Source organism: Myotis lucifugus, unplaced genomic scaffold (assembly GCF_000147115.1).
Source record: "Myotis lucifugus unplaced genomic scaffold, Myoluc2.0 scaffold_62, whole genome shotgun sequence".
In the NCBI taxonomy this organism is placed as follows: domain Eukaryota; kingdom Metazoa; phylum Chordata; class Mammalia; order Chiroptera; family Vespertilionidae; genus Myotis; species Myotis lucifugus.
The window spans coordinates 6,049,336-6,076,802 of record NW_005871110.1 but is presented as its reverse complement, the minus strand read 5'-3'; the positions used below and the strand labels follow the sequence as shown (position 1 = coordinate 6,076,802).

The window sequence follows — 27,467 nt, the reverse complement described above, 5'->3', positions numbered from 1 at the left end:
CTATTTAAATGCGGTTACATATTAACACTGTAATTAAAAAGAGTTTTATGGTTTTTTATTAGCTATTTCTCATGAGTCCTGTCGGCAGATCTGCTTTAATACTCATGTTTTACATATGAGGAAACTGACATACAAAAAGAATAATTAACTAGAGTTACACAACTCAATACAGCAGGTCCTTGAATAACGTTGTTTCGCTCAAATGTCATTTCCTCCAAGGTCATTTCCTCTTTTCCTTATAATGTTAATGAGAAAAATTCCCAGAGTGGGGGCCACTGTCTGTGTGGAGTTGGCACAGTTCTCCCCATGTCTGTGTGGGTTTTCACTCAGGACTCTTAAGTTTCCTCCCACATCCCAAAGATGTCCACGAGAGGTCAACTGGCATGTCTAAGTTGTATGGGTGAGCGTGGGTGTGGGCGTGATGCACTCTTTGATGGAAAGGCATCCTTGCAGTGCCCTGAGCTGCTGAGAGAGGCTCTGACCACCTGTGACCCTGAACTGGAATAAAAGGGTTGGAAAATAATTATTCTTATTTGTTTTTATTAATCTTTCTTAAATGTATGTATAGCCTACATTATTTTGGTGTTTTGGTTCTTTATTTAGAAGCTTGGTGATGTTTGGGTTATCAGAAATATGCCATAAGAACTTAACTGTTATTTATATTAATTAGCCTATTGGTAAAATTGGTTTTGTTATAAGTCATTTTTGCTTCAAGTTGCAGTTTCCAAGAGCCTATCGACAATGTTAACTGAGGACTTACTGTACTAGAAAAAAAAAATTGGAGTATTGAGTTATTATTGGCATATTTTCTTTATCTTCAAGTTTTTGTGAATTGTGTCCCCATACATAAGATGATATGATTCAGGAATTTTTAGAAGTATTTGTTAATTTGTATACATTATCTTTTACCTATCTCTGAATCAAATTCATACCAAAAAAAATGAAATGTCTTAGTATAATTCTGTTCTACGTTGATTTTGTGAGTAAAAGTCCTTTTTAAAAATCTAGTCTCCAGGTAACCTACTCTTTTCTCTAAAAAATCAGTTATTTTTAATTGTGATATTCTATATAATAAAAGGCTAATATGCAAATCAACTGAACGGCAGAACGACCGGTCACTATGACGCACACTGACCACCAGGGGGCAGACACTCAATGCAAGAGCTGCCCCTGGTGGTCAGTGCACTCTCACAGGGGAAGCACTGCTCAACCAGAAGCTGGGCTCACGGCTGGCGAGTGCAGCAGCGGTGGTGGGAGTCTCTTTCACCTCCGCGGCAGTGCTAAGGACCCTCGGGGGATGTCCTTCAAGGGGTCCCGGACTGCAAGAGGGCACAGGCTGGGCTGAGGGACCCCCCCGTTCCAGTGCATGAATGTCGTGCACTGGGCCTCTAGTAATATTCATAAAATGAAATTTACCATGCTAACCATTTTTATTTTATTTTTTTATTTTTATTTTTTTTAAATATATTTTATTGATATTTTTACAGAGAGGAAGGGAGAGAGATAGAGAGTTAGAAACATCGATGAGAGAGAAACATCGATCAGCTGCCTCCTGCACATCTCCCACTGGGGATGTGCCCACAACCCAGGTACATGCCCTTGACCGGAATCGAACCTGGGACCTTTCAGTCCGCAGGCCGACGCTGTATCCACTGAGCCAAACCGGTTTCGGCATCATTTTTAAATGTACAGTTCTGTGGCATTAAGTACATTCATGTTGTACAACGATCACCACCTTCTATCTCCAGATCTTTTTAATTTTGTAAAACTGAAACTTTTTACCTACTAAACAATAACTTTCCATTCCCCTCTATCCCTAAATCCTGGCAACCACCATTCTACTTTCTGTCTCTTTGAATATGACTACGTATAGTTCCAGGTAACCTATTTATGAACAGTCAGAATTGTTTTGTGTTTTAAAGAAAGCTTAAGGGGAAAATACCTTAAAGTGTTCATTTCTGATTAGTCTCTGAAGTAAGAATTTGTAAGGGTTCTGCCTTGAGGATCCACACTAGGCTGGTTTTAGGACTCCGATTTAGCAGAGTTGTGAAACAATTAGTATTTCAGGTGGGAGGCAAGAGCCTCCAGTCTGCAATGTGATTTATGATTGGCTCTCCTACCCTGACAATGCCAAGGGTACTTCTGCAAACTATGGCAATGAAGAGTTGTTTACATGTATTGGCTTTCATGTCTCATATCTTCACATCTTACATCTTTATAGTTCCAATCACCTACTTTTTTTCTTTGAAAGCTCTAAAGAACAAGACCTAGTAAGAATATTTCTGGGCAGCCTAATTTCTATCATGGGGAAAATTTTATTTGTGATAAAATACTGCTGGCTATATTTTTAAAGCATGGTTTTTTCAAGAGTTCTAAGCCATTTTATAATACCTGAGAGCAAATACAGTGAACTCCAAAGGCTGAAAGCACTGGTTCCTAATTTTTTCAAGTACAAGGATGCCTTTCCAACATTAAAAAATGTTGTGGGTCTCCTAAGTGATGATAAATATAATTTTTAATCTATTGATTTAGAAAATACATAAAAAACAACCATTAATTTAATACTTATTTCCAACAAATTTATGTTTTACTATTTATAACACTTTCTAATAAATAATATGCTTATTCTGTTTCCAGACATGGATTTGTGGACCTTTTACACTTACTTCATGGCCCTACAAGGGTCTTGCTCACAAAAGAGAAATTACTGATCTAAGGAAAAAAGAACCTTCTAGCCCCACCCAACTCTCTCACTCACTGGCTCTATGATCTTGAGAAAATCACTCCATATACTTCAGTTAACTCATCTTTTCAGTTACTGAAAAATGAGGAAAATTTTTTTTACTTACTTCAGATTACAATTAGTATAAAATAAAGTATTTTAAAACTGAAATGTGATATATATGATAAAAACTTCTAAAAGCGATATATAAATATGAAAACTTTCATATTATAGGAAAAACATGAAGACATTAGCAGAGAACCTTGGACACTAAAGATTAAAATAGAAAATATAAAATGACTAATTTTAAGGTGTAAATTTAGACACCTTAAGAAAAGAACTAACATTCCAATGTAATTATGAGGATGTTTATAAAGAACTGTACTAGAATAAAATTGGAAACACACATTTTTTTTAATGTGGAACAATAATTGTGATATATAAAAAATTTAAAAAGTCTTTAAAACAGTATAATATGACCTTATTTTATTTATTTATTTTTAATGTATTTCTTAATTATAATTGACATAGACCCTATTTTATTTTTTTTTAATTCTGGAGTACAATATTCCAAAAATTTAAATGGTTATGTCTAGGTAGTAGAATTATTAGAGGTTTTTCTCTCATATTTTTTCTTAGTTGTACTTAAAAAAAAACACTCCTAATAAGGGTGTATTTTGTTTACATATAGAAAAAAATAGTGAAAGTTTTCCCTCAAGCCAAGCCCCCCCCCAAACAAATAAACAAACAAACAAAAAACCCAAAGCCTCAAGTACACGGGAGGGGGGGTGGGGGGAGAGGGAGGAAGAAACAAAATTTAGCTGTTGTATAATTGATGGATTGATGGTATCTATCTACCAAATATATGTGTGTATATAAATCAACTTTGTGTGTCTATATCTATTTCTATATCTACATCTATATCTGCACTTGAGGAGGTAATCAGAATGACCAGTAGGAAAGGGAAATGAAAAGAAAGAGTCAGCAATGTTCATTTAAGAAAGTCTTATCTGCTCTTGATGATAGAGCTGGGGGCCCCGGTCCAACACGGCCAAATGCCATGACCATTACCTGCCTTGCTGCAATGCTTGCAGCAACATTCTCATCTCAATTTAGTTTAGTTTTTATTTAAATTTTTTTCTTCCTATTGATTTTTTAGTTTAAAAAATACATTGCCTTATAGATAAAAAAATTTATGTCAATAGAAGAACATATTTGTTTGTTCTAAAGCCATTTATCTCATTATAAATTAACAAATTGGAATTCTGGCTGCTATATTACTCTCTTCGGAGTTTGGTTTGTAAGTACTTTGCTAAAGGACTGGATCGCTGTAAGAATTTTTGATAAACAAATTAGGTTTCTGAGCTTGGACAGCTGAGGACCAGATGATGGAACCTGATGAGTTCATCAAGGTAATTACAAGCTGCAAGGTCTTGTGACAGTCAACCACTGGACTTCCCTAAGAAGCAGTCTTATAATTCAAAGTCTGACCTTTAGCATGAAATAAATACAAGGCAGGTGTGTCTTGGAGACTTTGCCATAAAACATTTCCACAGTATGAACAATGGGGATGGCTTTTAGCTATGATCCAGCATACCTGGATCTGGAGTTGTAGATGAATTGTGAACCAGAAAAGGTCAGTCAATTATCCAAAACAGCAGTTGATATCAGCTCGAACATGAAATTATAATTGGAGCCTCCTAGTCCAGCATATGAAACTGTTTTATAGAGCTTTATGAAAGAGTGTCACAGGTATATAATGCACATATTCATGTCTGAATCTCCCTTCCCTGCTTTAATAAGCACTTACTGAGTAACTAGTATGTTCAAAGCACTCTGCTAGGTTAAGATTTTCTTCAAATCTGTTCTGTATGTCTTATAATTTGAGTAAATGTTTAACATTCAAAGTAGGGTAGAGGAAAATGTGACTATTTACTAAGAATCTACTACTTGCCAGGCACTGTTCTAGATGTACTACAACTTAATTCATGTATTATTTACTAAAACCTTAGGATATGTACCATATAAGTTCTCTAATGAGATCATAATTGGATGCACTTCATTTTATCAGGTCATTCCATCAGACTACTTATTTTATCATTAAACAAAAACCATCAATACTGAAAAGCATTTATTAATCATATAATTTTATATAGAACTGAAGTGCCACCATAACTGAATAATTTTAGAGTAATGGGTTATAAGTGGTCATTCAGAATGGAGACTGGAGGCAATGACAGATCCCCTTTGTGATGAATCAACAATGAATATTACCAAAAGAAGAGTTTTTTTCTTCTCCCATTAAGTACTTAGGTTTCCCTTAAAAAAGAAAAAGAAAAGAAAAGCTCAGAAAAGACCACATATTGTATGATTTCATTTACAGGAAATATCAAATAGGAATGACTGCTAAATGATTATGGGTTTTTGGGGAGAACGGTAATGAACATTTTAAATTTAATTGTGACAATGGTTAGAAAACTATAAATATACTAAAAAACCACAGAATTGTACACGGTTGGTTGAATTATTGTGTGTATGTGACTATATCTCAATATAGCTGCCATTTTTTAAAAGTTCTGAATTTTTGCTGTCCAATAAACACAATCCCTCAGACTGGCCCTGTGAGACACCCTCTTACTAGTAATAGCATTGGAGGGTTTTTACCATTAATCAATTGTAATTTCAAAAAGCAATAGGCAACCAAAAAAGTGAATTCCAGAACAGAAGACAGGAACTTATAGAAACTATGGAGAGTGATAAATACTCTGGGAATAACTTATATGCATCATAAACTAAATCACTGACCTAATTCTTCATGAAATAATAATACTGAGAAAATCCTGACCCCCTCCAGGATTCTGTTGTCTGTCTTTGACCAGCTCAACCACTCTGTACTTCATCCATGAAAAAAGCACACTGTTGCCCATCCAGGCCTATTGGTGTAATTTCTAACCTTTCCTTTTTGGCTCTGCAGTATCTTGTCCATTTTTAAATATTACTTGGAGGTATCCTTTCTTCAGTCCTCTTCCACCTTGTTTTACAATTTTCTAGGACAGCCTCCTCCCTGTACTTCAACACTTGAAAAAAATAGCCCCTACCCACCCCAGAGAGCCCAATTCCGCAAGGAGAAAAGGGGTGGTTTAGTTGAAAACCTTGGGTGAGGATAGATATAAAAATACTCTTATTGCTCTCTTAAACATTAGATTCCTGGGGGCGCCAGGAAGTTTCTTAGTAAAATTTACTAGGCAATGTTAAATCTTTCAATTGTCCAGACATCCCAGTCAGTTTCCTCTTGCTTTGCCTCCCAAGGTGATTTCCCAGGGAAGGCCTTACCTGGCACACACTGCAGTGGGGCTCCACCCGCTAAGGAGGTTGCCACCGGGGCTCCCAGCCCCTCACCTCACTTGCTGAGGGCAGGGAAAGCTGCCTGGCTCTCCCTTCCCGGGCTTGCCCATCCTGCTAATTTTAGGCCGCTTCCTCATGCGGCTGCCATGGGTATCAGAGCATGTGGCTCCCCTCCGAGGAGCTATTTTCTCCTGTGAGCCTCACTTGTTTCCAATTTCTCTCCCTTCTTTGCCCACCCCTCTCCACTCTGTGGGGTTGAACTATTTCAAAGTAATAAATAAAATATCTTTCAGAATTATGCTAATTCTAATCTGAATTTATTCCTGAATCCAAGGGACTAAGGAAAACCTTTTATATTAGATTTTAGTTGTACCTTCCAGGTGCCATATTTCCAAATCATGTGTATCTAACAAATATTGACTAGGTTTTTACTGTGGCCAAGATGTCGCCTTAAGTCACAGGGATACAATGATGAGCAAAGCAAATGTATATTTCAATGAGGTAATCTTGATAACAGACATTTATCAAACTTCCACTGTGTTCTGTGCTCTGTGTTAACACCTGGGAATGTAAAAATCAACAAGGTAGAGCCCCTGTCATCAAAGATATTTCCATATACATAGAGATTCAAAGAAGCAGGGCTTATAAATTCCTATTGAGATTTAGATATAATGGATTCACTCATTCATTAATAAAAAGAGACCCGAGATGATTCTATTAACATAGTACTCTTCTAGGCTTTGGAGGAAATTTTTTAAAAAGTATAATATAGGTCCCTCCCTTAGAAAGATTGTAATCGAAACAAGGAACAATTATGCAATTGACAACTATTTAATGGATCTTTATTATACACATGTTCATTGTCTTCACTTAGCGCTTCTTAATTATCTTCTTCCCTAGAGACATTGTTTTGAGAGATTTTGTACAAAAACTTTTTTCTAACGATTAATTTTTCATATTTTATTGCTCAAAGATAAAAAAATTGGCAACTAGAGCTTCTGACTAATATGAAACAATTGTATTTGTTCATTCTTGGGGATACAAGGTTGAAAAGACCCAAGTTCCTGACCTTGAGCTAGCAGTCTAGGGAGAAAGACAGACAAGTGATTATGTTGTAATGTGGCAAGTTCTACAACAAAAGATGAAACCAAATTTGGGGGTGAGGGGGATTTCCTAACTGTTATAGACAGGGCAAGTCTTCATTAAGAAAGAACTGTCTGAGTTGAGTCTTGAAAAATGATGATCTCATTAGGTTGAAGGAACAATGTGAAAATGAAGAAAAGTGTGAGAGAGCATATTTCATAGCTTATATACTGAAGATAAGGTATGATTTGGAGGATGTGGCAAGAATGAGGTTGCAGATGATGATAAAGACTTAATTATGTAGGATTTTTAATGCCTAGTGATAAAGATTTTAAGGATATGTGATCAAATCTGCATTTTAGAAAGATCACCTCCATGGCTGTGTGGATGGACCAAAGAGCCAAGACTATTGGTAGTCCACAGTTGTGGCAGAAGTCCAGGCTGGAACTGCTGATAGTTGTAAATAAGGTAGTGTAGGAACAATGAAGATTTAAATATTTATGGCCAAAAAGCCAAGAAATTATGTCTGCATATGTTATTGGCAAATCAAACAAATTGCTTATTAACTTAAAGAATAAAAATAAGCAAATGCAATAGACAAAATACACATGCTAAACAGCATCTCAAGGGTCTCCTTTATATCATCTTGAGCATTTTGCTAGTCTGTGGAGCCTGAAGGGTTGGAGAACCTGGAGAAGCTATTCTAGGCAGCCAAAGCACAGATGATTATCCAAATATAAACAAGGCATGTCTGAATATATTCAGCTCAAGATTTTTAAAGTGGTGGAGGAATTAATTAACCTTACTGTGATAATTATTTCACAATGTATCAAATCATCACATTGTACACATTAAACTTACACAATGTTACATATCAATTATATCTCAACTAGAGGCCCATTGTAGGGATTCGTGCACCAGTGGGGTCCCTCAGCCTAGCCTGCACCCTCTCACAATCCGGGACTCCTCGGGGGATGTTGGAGAGCTGGTTTCGGCCCAATCCTTGCATGCCAGGTCCCTTGGCCTGGCCTATGGGGATTGGGCTGAAACCGGCCCGGTGCATGAATTCAGGCATGTTTCTATGCCTGTGCATTGAGTGTCTGCCCCCTGGTGGTCAGTGTGCATTATAGCTACTGGTCAAACGGTCGGACACTTAGCATATTAGCCTTTTATATAGATAGACTAGAAGCCCGTTGCAGGAGGATTCCTGCAAGTCCCGGCTGGGGCGGGGCTTAGGCGGCCCGTTCACGCTGCCACTCAGGGCTGCACACGGGGGTCCCGGCTCGGGGCAGGGCTTAGGCAGCCCGTTCACACCGCCAAGCCCCACCGCTGCCCAGGGCCGCACATGGGGGTCCCGGCTGGGGGCGGGGCTTAGGCGGCTAATTTGCATATCACGCTGATTAGCCGATGGGAGGCGTAGCGAAGGTACGGTCAATTACCATGTTTGTCTATTGTTAGATAGGATAATGCTGACGGGGGGGGGCAGGGGGAGGGAAGACCACCACAAAATAAAGCGAGTACAGACATACCTTGATATATTGCAGGTTTGGTTCCAGACCACTGTAATCAAACAAGTATCACAATAAAGCGAGTTGTAATCTTTTGCTGGTTGGAGGGTTTTGCCTGCAGTTTGTAAAAAAAAAAAAAAAAAAAAGCTGTGGGACATTTACACAATGAAATACTATGCAGCTATAAAAAAGGGGATCTCTTACCCTTTGGGACAGCATGAATGGACCCAGAAAATATTATGCTAAGTGAAATAAGCCAATCTGAGAAGACAAACATCACATGATCTCACTTATTTGTGGAATCTAATGAAAAAAAAAATGAATTGACCAACAAAAGACCCGAAGCATGGAGGCATAGAACAGACTGACATACCTCAATGTGCGGCTGGGGGGACGAGAAGAGATAAACCAAAAAATGTATATACTTATATGCAAAGTCCATGGACATAGGCAATAGGGTAGTGAAGACCTGGGAGGGCGGATAGCGGCTGGGAGGAAGAGGGTAAAGGAGAGAGGGGGGGGAATGGGAGATATATGTAATACTATCAACAATAAAAAATTAAAAACAAAAAAGAACATGGCAAGTAAACTTATAAGAGCAACTCTAACCCCTCACTCAGGCAATTGCATGAATCTCACTCTTTCCATTATTCTAACATTTTTGATTGTATGTAAATGGATACCTGCCCATGATTTTTAATAGTGTTTTAAGAAGAAAGCATAACTTACCTCAGAGCCTCTTAGTAGTTCTCCTTCATCTGTGTCTCCTTTCTTTTTCTTGGTTGTATCTTTTTTAAAAATGTCTCGTGGATTTTTAAGTAGAATGTGACTCTCCATTGGTACCAAAAAGAAAAGATTCTTAAAAAAATTTTTAAAAAAGAAATGCAACACCTGTGGCGTGAAACAAAACAAAGCACAGAAAACAAGGTATGCCTGCAGTATTCTCTGATGGTGTAGTGCTTAAAAAAAGAAAGATGTTTTCCACACCAGAACAATTCTAACATTCCCTACTCCCCAGGATTTCTATTCTATTGTCAACACTATCAGAGCTTGTGAATGAGAGCAGTGTGGAAGCGGCTTTTGGGACGTTAGCTTTCTTTTAAAAATTGAACAGATGAAGTTTGTTGTTTGTTGAAAGTGAACAGCCCAAAACACTGAAATTCACCTCTTAATATACTTAAGTTTACAGAGTAATTTTTCTTTTTTTAAAAAAAAAAAAAGTAAAACAGCCCAGCTGATGTGGCTCAATGATTGAGCGTCAACCCATGAACCAAGAGGTTACCGGTTTGATTGCCTGTCAGGGCACCTGCCCAGGTTTCAGGGTCAATGATCAGTAGGAGGCATGCAGGAAGCATGCGGGAGGCAGCCGATCTATGTTTCTCTCTCTCTCCCTCCCTCTCTTCTAAAAAAATCAATAAAAAACATAATTTAAAAAAATAAAAATAAAACAGCATTCTTAGGATACATTCTCAGAAGTGTGACCCCTGGGTCAAATGGCAGTTCCATTTTTTTGATGCATGGAACAGACAGATCTCAGAGGGGAGTGGGGGAGGGAGGATGGGAAGAAATTAAACTAAAGAACTTATATGCATTTATGCATGGCCCATGGACACAGACAATAGTGTGGTGAAGGCCTGGGGTGGAGGGGGGGGATGGGGGAAAATAGGGGACATCTGTAATAATGTCAACAATAAAAAATAAAAAATTATAAAAAAAGTAAAACAGCAGCTTGAATTGTATGGATTTTTCTTGGGCAAACATTGCTGTCATTTTAATATAGCTAAACTGCATTTAGATAATATGGAGATGGCAACTATAGTATGTCTTTTAGGAGCACTGCCCTTCCTAGTCACTACTTCTCAACTGTTCCTACTGGCTATCACATCTTACATTGAGACTATAAGAATCCATTTTCAAACTCAAATGAAAATCTATTCATAAAATGCTTGTGTTTTATTTATTTTTGGATGATAGCTATTTTGTGATCCTGTGCTGCTTCTGTAAGATTTTTAATGCTTAATTAAGAACCTGAAATGTGTTGTAAATTCCCTTTAGAAATGAATAAGGTGCAAGCAAGACTGTTTCTTTTATACAGTTGTGTACTTTGCAAGTTGCTAATAAAGGATTTAAGAGATGAACATAATCATTCTGTGCTTAGTTTCTACTCAAAGAAGCAGTACTGTTAATTTGACAAAGACTTGTCAAATTTAGTTTTAGTCCTGATCCTATTTGAAAGCAGTGAGACATGCCACTTAAATATATACATACATATATATACATATGTATATATAGGTGTGTGTGTGTGTGTGTGTGTGTGTGTGTATTTTCTTGTCTTTTGACTTGATGAAGGTTATATTACTGATTTAAGTTGGTAGGGGACCGGGCACAAGGAACAAAATAAAGTGAACTTTCCAGATTTCATATTTCTGACAGCTATATTAGAACTTTCCAACCTCAGATATCTTTATAGGACCCTTCAAAATTAGTAGCAACAAAATAGCTCAATTTGCTACCCAAAGTTTGACTGTTAAGCCCTATAGTTGAGATTTCTCCACTTTATTGCTATTTTGTTTCTTTTAAAAGAAAAAAGATTCATGTAAGTATAGATCCCACACTTCATACTGTATTGCTTTGGTGGAGCTCATTATCAACTAGAACTTGCAGAATCCTCATCTTATGATTGCTGGGATAAAATTAACTTTAAGACGTAATTTATGATATAATTCTTTGTTTTTAAAAACAATTTTTATTCTTTACTGACACACAAAAAAGACCCAGGGCATTTTGAGCACTTTCTCTGCTCGGAAAGTGTAGTAACTGGAGCATTAGCACGGTAATTTCAAAGGCTTGAACACATCCCCACATACTGGTCAAGGGCCACATTACATGTGATTTTGCAGGCTTATGCCTATTTCAATGCTAGTTGAATGCCTAATAATTAGGGGACGAAAAGCAAACACAAAGAAGTTATAGAGAATTATAGAAAGAGAGCATTTAAAAAATGTCTCAGATATTCATAATATAAACATTTCTACTGTTTCACACTAGGATACTGAGAAGGAAATTGCAGCTAGAATGTAAATTTGGAGCAGGATATGAAGTTAGTATAATTGTGAGAGTGAAAGTTGAGAAAAATTCTATAATAAATATCCAGAATAATTTTACAAAATAGATTAAACGGCATAGATTATAACGGATAATATCAAAGCAGAAAATTACCAGTGGCCCAGCATTCTTTCCTACAAACCTTCCATCACAACCCTGTTAATCCTATTCTCACAGTATGTTTTTTATCTACTTTCTTCATTTTTTAATCTCCATCACAACCTCCTTAGTTTCACCACTATTCTCTCATTTGTATTATTGCAAAAGCCTGCGCAATAATGTATATCCTCCATTTTGACCCTCCTCTAATTCAGCAGTCCTATCCAGTTCAGCATCAAATGCAATCTTTTTCTTAACACACATAATCATTGCCCGTCTGCTGGCATGAAACCCTTGAATAGTACATAGAATAAAACTCCTTAATGTGCCCTACCGGATCTGGACTCTTGACTACCTATCACCAAGCATATCAACTGTCCCTGTGCTCAACTGTATTAATTTTCTTTCAGTTCCTGGAAAATGCCACGCTCTTTCCTCCTTCAAGGGTTTTGCATTGCTCCCTCCACCTAGAATTGCTTTTCACCCCTCTCTTCACAAAGCTTGATCCTTCTCTTTGTTCTAAGTTGTGTATGTTTTTTCCATGACGAATCTAAGTTATTTATTAAACTATCTCCTGCCATAAACCCAGAGAAGGGAGATTAGTATGTTCTAGTCATCATTTGATACTTAGGAAAGAAAGTCATCTTAAGGTTCCGTACACTTTTCTGGTCCATGTGCAGAGTAATGGTCCAAATCAGTGCTGTGGTCCCCACTAGGTAGTGGTCCAGGTTCTCTTTATTCATCTTCATAGCCAGTTGGAAGCAGATTCACATGAGGATTATGAAATAGTGTATAGTTACCATATTCCCAGGGAGAGGGCTTAGACCTGATCTGAGATGGGGTAGGCCACAAACTCAGGTCTCTCCTACTCTTCTCAGTTTTTGTTGTTGTTGTTGCTTTTTTGAGAGAGAGGGAGAGGGACAGAGATAGAAACATCAATGAGCGAGAAACATCATCAATGGGCTACCTCCTGCACACCCCCCCTAATGGGGATGGAGCCTGCAACCCAGGCATGTGCCCTGACCGTGAATGGAACTGGTGATCTCTTGGTTCCTGGGTCAATGCTCAACCACTGAGCCACACCAGCAAGGCGGTGCTCTAAGTTTTAATAGTGACTCCTCTTTGAGGCCTTCACTGTCCATTCTATTTCAAGGACTTTCTCTATTATTCTCTATCTCTACGCCGTTTGTACCCTTAGTATTTATTAAAATTTGAAATTCTTTTGTCTGGCTAGTCGTTTTCCCCCCCTTCTATCTCTACTACTAGAATTGGGAAGGCAGCACAGAGTAGGTGCTCAGTAAAGACTTATTCAAGAACCTGGTAAAAGATCTGCCTTGTTTACACATTAGGCTGAAGCCATTAATGCTAGCTCAAAGGCCAAGGAGAAATGACTATGGGGCCCATAAGACAGGGGATGAAAAGAGCAGAACTCTCCAGTTGTTAGGGAGGGACATAAAAAAGTGTGGCTGTGCAACTGCTTAAGTGGAGGCTCTAACCTCAGAGAGCAGGAGTGGGTAAAATGACTAGAGGAGGCCTTTCCAGTTGTCCAGTCAAGGTGAAATCTATGATTTGGTGACAATTGGTAATAAATTATTTTGGACAATACCATTTTATCCTTTCAAAGTTAACTAATAAAAGGATTAACCTTGCCACTCATCCCATTTTCCCATTGTTGGAACTTAGGTTGTTTTAAATATTTGGTATGAGAAATAACATTATAACAAAAATCTTTGTTCAGACTTTTATTTTCCTCTTATTAGAATTGGGAGAGTAGCACATAGTAGGTGCTCAATAAATATTTGTTAAATGCATCTTGTATTTCTTTAGGATAGCGTTTAAGAAGTGATATTTATATAGTTTAGTACACTATCTCACAATAAATATTGCTATTATTATGAACTGTTAAGTGAAATTTACTGCCTCTTGAAACATATGGCCAAATATATTTATTTGTGATCATTTACAATGCTGCCAGCACCCTTAATAATTCAATAAATAATTTTTGAGCACATGCTGTAGGCCATAAACTGTAATATATTATAATTATCTACATATTACATATATAATATACATTTATGAATCGTACAATAAAATATCAGGTAATGATAATGGATGTGAAAGGCAATAAAGTAGTATAAGATTACAGAGTGAGGGGGTGTTTTTTGGATAGGACAGTCAGGGAAGACTGGAGAGATGACATGAGTAGAGAACTGAATGAAGAAAGTGAGGTGAGGTCCAGCACGAAAAATATGGCTGGATGGAAGGGAGCAAAGCTAAGAGTGGGACAAAATGAATACCTATTTTAGTGGTGTCTCAACAGTCTGAACATTACCTTTTAAAATGAAAATAATACAGTAGGTAAAAAAATATTTCATTTTGTTCTAAATTAAAATTATTTCATTATTGGTGATATGGAATACTTTCCCAAATGTTGACTACTTGTAGTTCAAAAGATATAATATTAGTAATAATAGCAATCATTTATAAAAAACACTTGCCAAAGGAGCAAGACACTGTACATGTTACCTTATTGAATCCCACAACAACCCAGTGAGATAGGAATTAACATCCCCCACTTATAGAAATTGTGACTGAGGCATAATTTTCTGTAAAACAGATCATTAGTAAATGTCTGAGAGGATAGGAGAGAGATTTGAGGTGGCCTGTAGGCTCAAGCTCTGAGTCCAGACAAATCAACATCAGAGGCCATATTTCTCATCAATATCTCATGCTGCTTTTATGCAGTAAATTTACATTATCCTAATACCCCTCTGATCCTATAGTTGTCTCATCTTAAAGATAATCACAGGCTATTTTCTAAAATCTTACACTACAGTTTCATAGATTTATAAGGTTAAAAGGAACATCTACAGATGTCCATTCTACTTTCTATAAGCAAGACCTATTATTAAAAATATTCCAGAGAGAAGAGCAGTTGAAATCTTGCTCTTGGCATATGTTGCCAGTTTGGCTCAAATAAACTCATAAAAATTATCTACCAAAAAAAAAAAAAAAATTCCAGAGAGATGTATCCATGTGGCAGAGATAGCTGTCCACTAATTCAGGTTTCTCTTCTACAGTATAAAGTAGTACCTGGAACTCATCCAGAGATTGTTTCCCTGTCCCCTTATATCTAGGTAGGTAGTTCTTGCTGATGTTGTATGTGCAGAAGTAATATGTGGCACGTCTCAGATAAGAATTTGAAGAAACTCCCCATACTCCTATCTCCTCAGGTTCCTGGAAATCAGCTTTCATTCAGTAGGAATATCCACTTGGACTGTTAAGAAGGTAACAAATACACCTTTATTATGCTAAGCCACTCGAATTTTAGTATTGATTTGTTGCAGCTCAAGTATATTATCTCAAAAATCCCAAAGTCCATAACTTCCCCTTTACTGATATATTCTGAGGGATCAAGTCCTTAACATTCAAAGAGAACAAAAATCCTGTAAGGGCAATGAAGCTACCAAAATAAGAATGAAGCATTTTTTTGTGGGCATTCTCACCATTCCTAATATTGAAATTACTAGAGGCCTGGTGCACGAAATTCATGCACGGGTAGGGTCCCTAGGCTGCCAGCAGGGCCTTCCTTTGTTCCACGCCGCTCCCGGTCGAACTCCCAAGGGGACAATTTGCACATTAGGCTTTTATATAGAGAGAGAGATGCTTTCTTTGCTTAAAGCATCATGTCATTTTTACACTTATTTCTGTAACATACTGTCGTTGGTTGAATTGGGTCCCCCGAAGAGATTTGTTGAAGTCCTAATTTCTGCTACCTGAGAACGTGATCTTATTTGGAAAGAGGGTCTTTGTAGATAGAACCCAGTTAAAAAGAGGTCATAATGGATTGGGGTGGGCCTTAAGCCAATGATGCATCCTTTTAAGAGGAAAATTTGGACACCAAGTAATGCTCAGACTGTTGAGATCCATAGGGAAGAACACCATGTGGAGATGGAGGCAGATTACAGTGAATGCCAAGGACTGTAGCAACCACCAGAAGCTAGGACAGGAGAATGGGGGCAAAGTTCTCTGAGAGTCCAAGTGGGAACCCATCCTGCTGCCACCTTGATTGCAGACTCCTGGCTCCCGTAACGGAGACAATAACTTTCTGCTGTTTTAAGCCACCCACTTTGTGGTATTTTGTTATGGCAGCCCTACAATACTAATCTGAAATGTGCTTTTCAAGGAGATAAAGACACATGACCTATTGTGGAATTCTTTCCAAGGCCTCAACATTCACCCCTAAGTCACAGGTTCTAGCAAAGTCCAACATAAATTACCAAAGTGCCTTCCTTGTTTCAAGTTTCCTCCTTTTAAGAGGTTAAAACTTCGATTTTATAAAGCAGGGACTCCAGCCATATGCATTACTACATTTTCCCCGAGTGAAGGAGATGCTGCAATGTGAATTTACCTTCCAGGGAGAGTGCAGCAAGTGATGGCAGCCATCACTATTACCAGAAGCCTAAGTGGTGGTGCTGACATTTAATGCCATGGCCTCAGCCATGGCTATGAATATACCTGTCATCCTCAGATTAGCTCCGGCTGAAGCTGAGAGAGACAAGAAAAGGCTTCACGCGCCGTCATAACTCTGTTGTATTTCATCTGCTACTTAAAATTCTCCTTGGGAAAAGACAGAATAAAATTACAGTGGGGCTTTGACTCACGAGTGTCCCGACTAACGAGTTTTTTGAGATACCAGCTGCCTCTGGCCGATTTTTTGCATTGAGTTGATAGAGTAATTTGAGTTAACGAGCTCCTTAACAAGCTCCTTAACGAGCTCGGTCTCGGAACCAATTAAACTCGTAAGTCAAGGCCCCACTGTATAGCCTGGAACCTATGAGCAGAAAAAGAGAGTTTCTTCACTAAAAGGCCCTCGTACACGCAGAAGCACACCTCCGACGATCTTCGGGAACTCCAACTTCGATATCTGGCCCTTGGCTTCCAAGGCAAAAAAACAGCTCACTGCGCAGGCGCGCGGGGCGCCGATCCGGGGAGGATTCCGGCGCAGGCGCGCGGGGCGGGAAGTGGGCGGGCCCGCACGCGTGCTCCGTGGCTCACTTCCGGCGGCCCCTCCCCCTCCCCTCCCACGCCTCTTCACTTCCCCCTCTCCCTTCTCCCATCCTCTCCCCAAACTCTCCCCACCCTTCGCGCTCTCCGCCCCGCTGGGCTCCAGCCCTTCCCCTCCCGCTCCATCCGGGGCGCTGACGGCTGTTTCTGGACTGGACATCGGCGGCGGCGGCTGCTCTAAGAGGAACCCGAGAAACTTTCCCAGGAGCCGGGAGGGGAGCCGCGAGCAGCGGCACCGACACCGGAGGAGCCCTGCATGGTGTTCGCCGCCACGGGTTAAAGGAGGAGGGTCCAAGCGCTGGAGACCTGCCTCAGCGGCCGCGCCGCCTCGCTGTCTGGGGAGGCGCCGCCCTCCGCTGCCCGGAGCTCCCCCCTGCCTTGAGCGGTCGGGTGAGTCGTTGCCCGGGGCGAGGGGGGGGGGGTTCGGGGGTGTGTGACGGCGTTAGGAACGGGGCCGGCGGGGCCGGGCGGATACAGGCCGGCCGGGCGCCGGGTGCTTTCTCAGCGCTTCCTCGTGGTGGGGGGCGGGGAACGAGGGCAGGGTCGCGGCTCCCCGGCATGGGGCCCGGAATGTGGCACCTCGCGGGGGAAGGGCCCCCTCGGACCGAAGGCCGCCGAGGTGCCGAGCCGCGACCGCCGGTCCCTGCGACTTGTGCGGGCGGGCGGCTGCCGTAGTGAGCTGAACTGGTCGGCCGGCGAGGCTGGGGGTGCGCAGACGGGTCCTCCCCCCTGGTCCCCCCGAAGTGGTCTGAGTGGACGGACGTCCAGGGAATACGATGGGAATGAAAACTGCTTCTCAGCCCCCCTACCTGTTGCTGGCGGGAGGACGCCTTTCTTAGACCCCTTCAGACTTGGAAAAGAAAAGGATGGTTAAACCTCGTGCGCTGAAATCAAGGGGTATTTTTCCTGTCCTCTCTCCTTAAAATTTAAAAAAAATTTTTTTTTAAAATTTTTTTCCCCCGGGGGGAAACAATGCAGAGCTCTCGGGAACGATCGAGTTCTGATGTTCCAAAAGAATGAGATCCAACTTGTGTGAATGGATGGGGTCGTGGAATGGGACGGCGTGGGCACCGGCTTGCCCGAACGTCGGAAAGTTGGGTTTTGAAACTTCGCAGGTTCTGTGTAATAATGAACGTGGGTGACTGCCGCGAGCACCAGGCGGACTTCCTGTCATTGTGTTACTTAGTGATGCGATGTCCTTTAAGGCCCGGGTGGCTTTAGGTGAACTGGACTCTGTTATCTGTGTCTTTACAAACGCAGAAATACTCCATGTGCTGGAAAGTTCGACAGATTTCGCCACCCAGCTATCAATGGCCCAGCCCCCATGCCTATTTTTTGAAAGGTCGGCCGTGCTGGAATTGCTTGCGGGTTTTTTTTTTTCCAATCCTCATATAATGGTCTCGGAGGTATAGATAGATATTGATGGCCCAGGGGGAATGTTTTCCAGTCGCGGTTACCACTCATTAATAGACAAATGTTGAATTTGGGGGAGAATCTCGATATTAAACTGCGTGTTTTCTTTTGTGAGTATGACAATTATGTCCATTGATTTAGTTTTAAAATTAAAGTTGTAGTGAGGTCGGAGTGTTACGTTTTTTATTTTTAATTTTTATAAGTATGATCTTTCGAGGCGATTGTCGTTAAGATCGCGGCCTGGCAAGAGAATAATTTTCTCTAGGGCCTCAACATTGGCATGAATAATTGGAAGTCGTTTAAATGGTGGGAAATTTAAAGTTTCCATTATTGGTTTTCTATTACAGATCAGAACTTCAGTTTTCTGTTGATGTTGGAGGTAGGTATTAGAAGGTTTAATTATGCTGTGGCTTCAGGGAGATTTCAGGGTTTTATGTTTCTGAAGTTGGCTAAGTTTTTCACTGTAATTTCCTTGATTGTTGCGACAGTAATGTCTTATTTCTTCCATTGAAATTATTTAAAGCAAAAAGGAGAAAAGGATTAATTTCATCAAGATACTTATAATATTTGTAGTAGAGGATCACAAGATAAAGTAAAAACTAAATGTTTAAACTTTTACAGAGCTCATGGAGAGAGCTAAATGTTTCTATAGCAAATATTTTAAAAAATACAACTGATTGGTTTTGAAACTGAATGATGCTTATATGTAGCATATTGTGAGATGGATTTAATGTTTACTATATAATAGTTATTGTAGCCTTGCAATTGAAAGAGCAACAATACATCATACTTCCTTTGAAGTCATCTTAACTTTTTTTCTATCTCCTCAGCCATAGAGATACCTCCAACTTTCCAGTGTTTCAGAAAGAGAGTTTTTTGTTGAAACTGGAAGACCTAAAGAATTACAAACATGTTATGCTGGGGAAATGCATCTTTTGGACAGCTAGGTTTGGGTGGAATTGATGAAGAAATTGTATTAGAGCCCAGAAAAAGTGACTTTTTTATAAACAAAAAAGTCCGAGATGTAGGATGTGGACTCAGGCATACTGTATTTGTTCTGGATGATGGAACAGTGTACACATGTGGATGCAATGATCTGGGACAGCTAGGTCATGAAAAATCCAGAAAGAAACCAGGTAAGTTGAAAATTTGTTTGTTATTTCTAATAATTATATCATTTAAGTTTGACATGTCAAATAGTTTCTCTAGTCCTAGACCCATATTTTTTGTCAAACTTTAAAAGCAAACCAGGATTTAAATATATCCTTTATATTTACATACTCCTAAGTACTTTATATTGTGGTTTCCTTTTTTAACTCCTACTGTTATAAAACCTTACTGTATGAAGCCTTGTTTCAGAAAATAATTATGGTGACGTAAACAAATAGAGAAAAATCATTGTTTACATTGCCTACATTGTTTAGGTATATTTGATATAGAGTATATAGTATGCAGGTCTTTTTTAACAAGTACTGTTCAGCGACCTTGGGCAGATTTTAAATGCATAACTTTGTGTTGTTTTTCATACATTAGAAAGAAAAATATTAGTATGAAAGCATTTTACTTTCCTAATATATATAATGCTTCTATTTTTCTCCCTGTTGTAGCATTTTAAATAACATCTTTTATTCTCCTTCTCTAGCACCACTAACTATTAAAGGTTTTGTGATTCTGAGATGTCCTGATTTTGTAGTAGCTATACAAGCAAGTTTTAAAATAATTGCAGGGTAATGAGAATTTTGAGGAATCTGATCATATTTTATTCTGTTTTCCTGGCTATACATATTTTAAAATCAAGTATCACCACACTTAGAAATATCATTGTTATGTGAATTTTTTGCTTTAATTATAATAACTAAAAATTAACTCTTAAGGTGGTAAATTCAGATAAAACTGCAGCTGTACTTAGTTTCTTTTAACTTCAGCAATATGGCACTTAAGTATATTTTCTGTGGCAGTTTTTTTCTTTACAACTTCTTTATTTAAGAGGTTTCTAGTGTTAGTTTACTTTGGAGAGGTTAATGTAGGTATATTAAAGCATTAAATTAAGGCATATTATTCCTCTTTTATACCATCTTACCACCATGCCAAACTTCGCTCTTCTACTTGTAAATGCTGTATGGTTTTCATCCTTTCTTGTTAGAGTCTTAATCTCTTTTCTTCTGCCTTAATTTGTAATATAATTATTTTGGATGAATGGTAGTGATGTTTAATACAGTAGGTTTAATTATTGCAGAACTCAAGGTAAATGGCAGCTTTCTTGTATGTACTTTATCTCATTAAAAATATTTTATGGAATCATCAGATTTTCATAATACTAGGCATGGAAGTTATGTTGGTAGATGTGAATGGTAATTTACTGATAAGTATTTATCACTGCTAGCGGCAGATAAATCCTTTACATTTTGCCTAGCTTGGAATGCTGCCTCAGGTTGAGATTTTTCATAGTATGGGGCTATTGCTATTCTTATATTTAACATGCCCCACAGAAATAACTAAACATATCTCTGTATTGCTTTAGTAATTTCTGAGAGGCTACAAAGGCAAGTAGAAAGTACAAAGCCAGCACATAGAAATCGCCAGTATAGTTACTGAAATTTACTATGCTTTAAAATTTTTAAATGTTAATTGAACAGACACCTGTTCTGTGTCTAGGACAGGGGTAGACACTGCACAAATAGTATAATGATTATATTGCCTGGAACAGCTTTTAATTCTATAGGTAAGATTCTGAGAAACTTAACTAGCTAGAAGCTTCTTTGTGGTCATGCTGACATTGTGATGATTGCATTGTGACATTTATATCACCCTATTGATTCATCCTGGAAGCATTATTTGGTAATAAGAGTTTGGGAGGGTGGGTTTACCTAATATATGATATCTCTTTAGGATTGCCTCATTGTCCAGGGTACATCATATGCTATAGAGAAATAAAAGGCATAAACTTTGTCTTGAAAAATTTAGAGCCTGGGTTGGGAGTTAAGGCACGTATAAATGAAATAACTGGAGAGAATTGAAATTTGACATGATGTGATACCTACTTTGAGTCTAGGAAATTTAAATGATGGGAAATGTCATTGTGGGATAGAATTAAAGAAAGATTTCTGGAAGACAATGAAGTCTTAAGTTCAATTCAATCATTGATCACGTAAATAGCCAGAAAAGAAATCTGGGGCTTAGAATAACTTAGTTTTTTAAGGGCGGGATCCTAATTCTGAGAAAAGCTTTTTATTACCAGAAGTCCAGTTTCAATGATATATTGAAGTGTACCTAGGTTATAGAGGTGAGAGAAAGTAAAAGTCAAAGAAAGGTGTTAGGGACTTTTTTTATTTTTATTGTTTTTATTGATTTTAGAGATAGAGGAAGGGATAGAGAGAGAGAAATATCAATTGGCTGCCTCCTGCACACCCCACTGGGGATTGAGCCCGAAACCCGGGCTTGTGCCCTGACCAGAATCGAACCCAGGACCTACGTATTGGTTCATGGTTCGATGCTCAACCACTGAGCCACATGGGATGGGCTGATAGGGACTTTTAACCTCAGTTTTGATTTAAGGTGCTTGAGAGGAAAATTTGAATGTATTTAACCAAAATTATTTCCCTTTGGAATAATTTCTTAAAGATTTAAACGTGTGCCTTCTCCAACCCTTTTTAAAATTTGTGAGTTTGAGGACTGAATTAGAACATAAGTTCTTATTTAATTGGTTTTAAAGTCTTCTGGTAATAGAGTGAGTCTGGTTGAATTTCTAGGACCATGTTATAAATTATAAACATAGTAATTCTCTTCATCAGAGCTTTAAACGTGTGGAGGGAGCTAAGAATTGTGTGTTGTTTTTTTACAGAGGCTGGCTTTATAACCATACTAAGTATTCTATAATAACGAATAAAGTGGCCTCATTCATTAAGAATAAGCTATTGTTGAGAATCTGATAACCAACTGGAGGACTCGGCCGTACAGTGTAGCTAAATGGAATTAATCTATAGCCTATCGGGAGAAGTTTCCATTCATACTTTTTAGAAACCACAGAGGAAGTTTTCACTGATTTTCCTTGTATACCAAGAGTGCAGATTATGCCCATGGTTCAACAACTTTCTCTTTTTTATGTATACCCCTTGCTATCACTACTAGCTCTTTCTCATTTATTCCTTAGAAGTGAACATCTATTTCACTTTCATGTAGAGTCAAGCCTTGGTTCTTGAAATTTCCCATCTTGAACAGTTTAGTTCTCTACCAAGTTATTCACGGAAAGAAATGTCTCAGTTATCGAACAAAATTTTGATTCTCAACCTGACAACTCTTTCATGCTGATAAGTCAGCATGACAAAAAGCATCTCAGGCCACAAAGGAGAGAATGCACCAGTATGAGTCAGTTACAGCTAAACCTTACCTTGTTAACGTCTCAGGAAATTGTGCTGGAATATTATTTTGGGGTTTGTGTGTGTGTGTGTTTGCTTTTTGTTACTGTTTTTTGCTTTGGTTGCTGGGGAAATGCACAGATTAGCACAATTTTAAAATATAAAGGAACCATCAAGAGTGCTAATGTTGTTAAGGATGTGAAAGATACAATGACTACAGGCAATTGAAACACTGTTGTTGATTTGGATAAACAAAAGACAGTTAAGCCAGTGACAGCATTTTGGAGGCAGTGATATGTAAAGATGCTGCATGCCGACTTCCTGAAAGATACCCCTGGAAGGAGTGCTGAAAGTGATTTGTTTAAGGCTACTACGGGTGGTTTGATAAAAAAGAAGTGTTTGTTTATACATTAAACAGTACATTAGACATGCACTGTTTGTAAGAAAAGTTAAAACGGAATCATTTGGAGGTCTGGAATGAGTTAATTCAATTTACATTATTTTTAATGGGAAAAAAATGATTCAGTTTTCAAACAGATCGCTTCTCGAACACCCTTCTGGAATGAATTACGTTCAAGAATCGAGGTCCCACTGTATGCATTTTTCTTTCATAAGAATTATTTTTAACTTTTTAATTTTTTTTAGCTAATGGCTCTCAGTTTCTTAATTCATAGCTAACAAGTAAATATGTTACACTTCAAAATGCTAGACCCTTGGTCAGCAAACTGCGGCTCGCGAGCCACATGCGGCTCTTTGGCCCCTTGGGTGTGGCTCTTCCTAAGCCTTGGGAGTACCCTAATTAAGTTAATAACAAACAATGTACCTACCTATATAGTTTAAGTTGAAAAAATTTGGCTCTCAAAAGAAATTTCAATTGTTGTACTGTTGATATTTGGCTCTGTTGACTAATGAGTTTGCCGACCACTGTAGACCAGTGCAGCTAAATTAATTGTTTTATTTTTATCTTTCCAAATTCACGTCTAAAGATTTAAAAATAACATAGGAAGTGTACTTTTCCTAACAAGATCATTAACTCACTATATATCAAATCATAGGTAAAATTTGGTGGCTGTTTTGCACATGTGTTTTCATTTGTTTCATGTAATATGTTTTATACATGTATTTCCATTTGTTTCTTGTAATATGTTTTGCACATGTATTTCCATTTCATGTAAGAGACAATACTAAACTATTTTATGACCATAATTTGTAAATAATGTGATACAGTTCTGTTAAAAGGTGATGTTTTGATAGCTTTTTATGATTTGTAAAATTCTTTCAAGTAGATTATCTCATTTAATCCTTACAACAGTCTTGTATGGTAGCTGGGGCAGGTTTTATGGTCCCCATTTTACATGAGGAAACTGAAGTTAAAAGGTTAAGAGACTAACCATCACTAGGCTAGCAAATAAGAGAACATTCCAAATTCAAAGAGAAGCGATTTTAGGAACAGTAAAGAAGGTTGAGAGTTCTATTTTAAAGATAAAATATTGCACCAACACCAACTAAAATTTTAAATGTATATGTTTTATTCTTGAAATAAAGGCTAATTTGATTAGCAAAGCTAGCAGTTTAGAATAGTATAATAAAACTTACTGTAGCTTGTGCTCAGCTCTCTACAGAAGATGTAAAAATTATAAGCATTGATTCTGTTTCCTGTAGCCCAAAATGGTAACTTCTTTCTTTTAAAAAAAATTATATTTTTAATGATTTCAGAGAGAAAGGGAGCAGGAGAGAGAAACATCAATGATGAGAGAGAATCATTGATCAGCTGCCTCCTGCACGCCCCCTACTGGGGATTGAGCCGGCAACCCGGGCGCGTACCCTGACTGGGAATCGAATCCTGACTTCTTGGTTCATGGGTTGATGCTCAGGCAGTGAGCTGGCTGGGCTCATTTCTACTGTTGGGTCATTCCAATAAAGTATTTTGTTTATGTGGCAGTAATTACTTGGCTTGCCTTTCTTGCTTTATTTTCTGACCTGCTCTCCTTGTTCATAAAACATAAATCTATTAATGAACTGCTTAAAATATAATTGTAATTTAAAAGGTAATATAAGAAAATAAATGTATAAATGTGGAAAATAAAATTATTCACTTAAGAGTGGATTAAAAGTACCAAATTATTCCACATATTTCTTATTGAACCAAAGCATGTAATACCAGAGCAGCTCATTATGTTTTATAACTCCTAATTTTAACTGTACCTTCTGAGGAAGTGAAAGATAATGGATGATATGTGGAGGCTTGCTTTGGACACTTTGAGAAAGGTTAGTGCCCAAGAATCACAGTGTTCAAGAATAGGAACAAAAAAATCATAATGCAAACAGATGACTACTGTTAGAGAGATGTATAATAATACTTTACTTTGTGTAGGACCCTACATCTGAGGAATTTCAAGAGCATTACACAATAACTCATGGTTCCTTTCAAAATGCTTGTGACACAATTTGCAAGAATTATCCTCATCTTAGGGAATAAATTTACGGAGAAATGGCAGCACAAGTTGGTAAGTAACTTGTCAAAACAGCAGGTGACTGGCGAACAACTATAAATTGAATCTAAAAATTTAAGTCTACCAGTCTCCTACCTTATTCACTAAATTGTGCTTATGTTTAGAATTATTTATAGTTGTATCTTTTATTTGAGGCAGATGAAATACTAATGCACAGATTGTTTCCTTGCCATTCTATTTGATGGCTTTTTGAAATCATTATTTTACCAAGATCTTGCATTGTGATACCACTTTGGTACTTCATTATACCCTGTGTGGTATGAAGAATATTTAAACAAATGAACAAAAACCTATCATTGTACTCCCCAGTCTTTTCTCTCCTCTGTTATATATCATATTCTATATCCCTTTGTTGTCTAATGCTATGCTGTGCTACTATCCAAGGCCTAGTCGATTGATTTGGTGGCGAATATTGGAGCTTGGATTAGTTATGTTGTAGCAAGTCTGCCATGTATCTCTCTGTAGGATACATTGGTTTGGTAAATGCTTTATAGAATCTTTAACCCACAGAAAAGACAATAATAGCAATAGTTGTCTAATCTGAGCAATTTAACAAATAGAGGCTTTTTAAAAGGACTTGGAAGTTATGATTTTTCTCTGCATTTGGTATATTAGTGTTTTTATCTGATTGGAAGTGAGCCATATACTTTCCTTGAAAGAACCAGGAGTATGGTTGATTTCAGTTCTACAGTTTAGTCATTTATTAAAGATTCTTGTTGCAGATGACAGCATTGGTGGTCTAGTTTCTGTCTTCTCTTTAATAAATATTCTTAGGGCTCCATGTCCCTAATATGACATACAAAGGTAGCACTATTGAAGATAATTTTTTACAAACTCCTTGTATTTTTAAAATTGCTTTGAATAAATCAAGTTTCACTTCATAGATACTTATTTTTCCTAGGCTATAAAGCATATCAGGTACTTTGAGATACCTATTAAAACCTAATAGAAGAAATGTATTCACACATTGTTATAAGGATTTTGGGGGCTAGGATTGCCCCCAAAATTTAGTAAGTAGAAAAGTGGGGAGCATTAGTGAAGAGACTGAATCAGAGAGCCCATGGTTTGATTCCTTTCAGCTTCCATAAATATTTTTCCCAGGCTGATGCAGTTTATGAGGCAGTAATTATTTTTATATCTTAATGAATTGTGGCAATTATATGCAAGAAAAATCTGTGCTATGTACAATTGTATTGTTGGAATTATTTTTTTAAAAGAAGAATTTCTTAACTTTTGGTGGCTCAGTCTTTAAACCATGTTTTATTTACCTGAAATTACTTTAGCTTTTTTTGGCCATAGGAAAACATTTTAGAATTCTTTAGTAATGTGTTTTTCACATTTTTATTTTTATTTTTTCACATTATTTTTAAACTAGAGGCCCAGTGCATGACAGTCGTGCATTGGGGGTTAGGGGGGGTCCCCCTAAGACGGCAGTCAGACATCCCCTGAGGGGTCCTTAGTGCTGCTGTGGAGGTGGGAGAGGCTCCCACCGCTGCAGTTGCCAGCCATTAGCCTGGCTTCTGAGTGAGTGGTGCTTCCCATGTAGGGGTGCACTGACAACCAGGGGGCAGCTTCTGCATTAAGCATATGCCCCCTGGTGGTCAGTGCGCATCATAGCAATCAATTGTTCTGCCGTTCGGTCGATTTGCATATTAGCCTTTTATTATATAGGACTTGAGGCCCAGTGCACAAATTCGTGCACTGGTGGGGGGCATGGCCTGCAGGGATCGGCCCACTGTGGGGATAAGGGGGGGGGATGGTGTTCTCTCTTCTTGCAACCAGCGCTTAGAGAGAGAACTCGGGGGTTGATGAAATCTTGAATAGAACGTGACAAGGTTAAGGAAAATTGAATAAAACAAGACTGAGACAGAAATAGAGGAAAGCTGGGACCAGGTGTGGCGTCTGCTCTCTGATAGATGAACAGGGCCCAGAGCCAGCACAGCAACCTTTATTTATAGCCAAATACCAGGAAGTTTTACTAAGGTTAAGTAAAAGGGGGAATGCGTGCATTCTTGTAGCTTCCTCGTGAGTAAACAGTCACCTCCGGGTGGGTCTGAATCGCATTCATTCCTGGTGCTTGACTAGATTTAGATAAGAACCCATTTCCCGGCACCTGGCTTTGAAGGTCAACTGAGGCATTCCCACCTCTTGGCTGGATATACCCCCAGGATAAGGCTCTGCCTTCATCATGGGTTCAGTTGACATGAATTTAAAAGAAAGCCAGCGCCTTCCCTGGCAGGGGGCCTTCCACATGGGA

At 38.4% G+C, this 27,467-nt stretch overlaps 1 protein-coding gene and 1 long non-coding RNA gene across 10 annotated transcripts in view; one reads left to right on the top strand and one right to left on the bottom strand.

The window, feature by feature from the left end:
* Positions 1-203: 203 nt before the first annotated feature.
* On the bottom strand, positions 204-16,801 carry LOC111826244. 3 transcript variants are annotated; one of them, XR_002829527.1, is made up of 6 exons: positions 16,756-16,801; positions 16,274-16,482; positions 12,663-12,758; positions 9,388-9,549; positions 8,680-8,773; positions 204-498 (listed from the first exon to the last, which is right to left on the bottom strand). It is a non-coding gene; the product is annotated as an uncharacterized LOC111826244 (long non-coding RNA). The 3 variants fall into 3 exon arrangements; XR_002829528.1 differs by having other exon boundaries at positions 12,522-12,758; positions 16,381-16,482; XR_002829526.1 differs by having other exon boundaries at positions 16,381-16,482.
* Positions 16,802-19,120: 2,319 nt separating this feature from the next.
* HERC4 (HECT and RLD domain containing E3 ubiquitin protein ligase 4) overlaps positions 19,121-27,467 on the top strand; it is a 100,311-nt gene continuing 91,964 nt past the window's right edge. For 3 of the 7 annotated variants that reach the window (XR_002829522.1, XR_002829524.1, XR_002829523.1), the window contains exon 1: positions 19,121-19,478. Coding sequence is in view for 3 of the 7 variants with exons in the window: in XM_023754627.1 (XP_023610395.1) it covers positions 19,253-19,478 (226 nt within the window). In the remaining 4 variants the exon portion in view is untranslated. Of the gene's footprint in view, positions 19,479-25,071; positions 25,205-27,467 lie in introns of those variants that run through there. The other 4 variants (XM_023754627.1, XM_023754626.1, XM_023754628.1 and 1 more) reach the window with 4 other exon arrangements.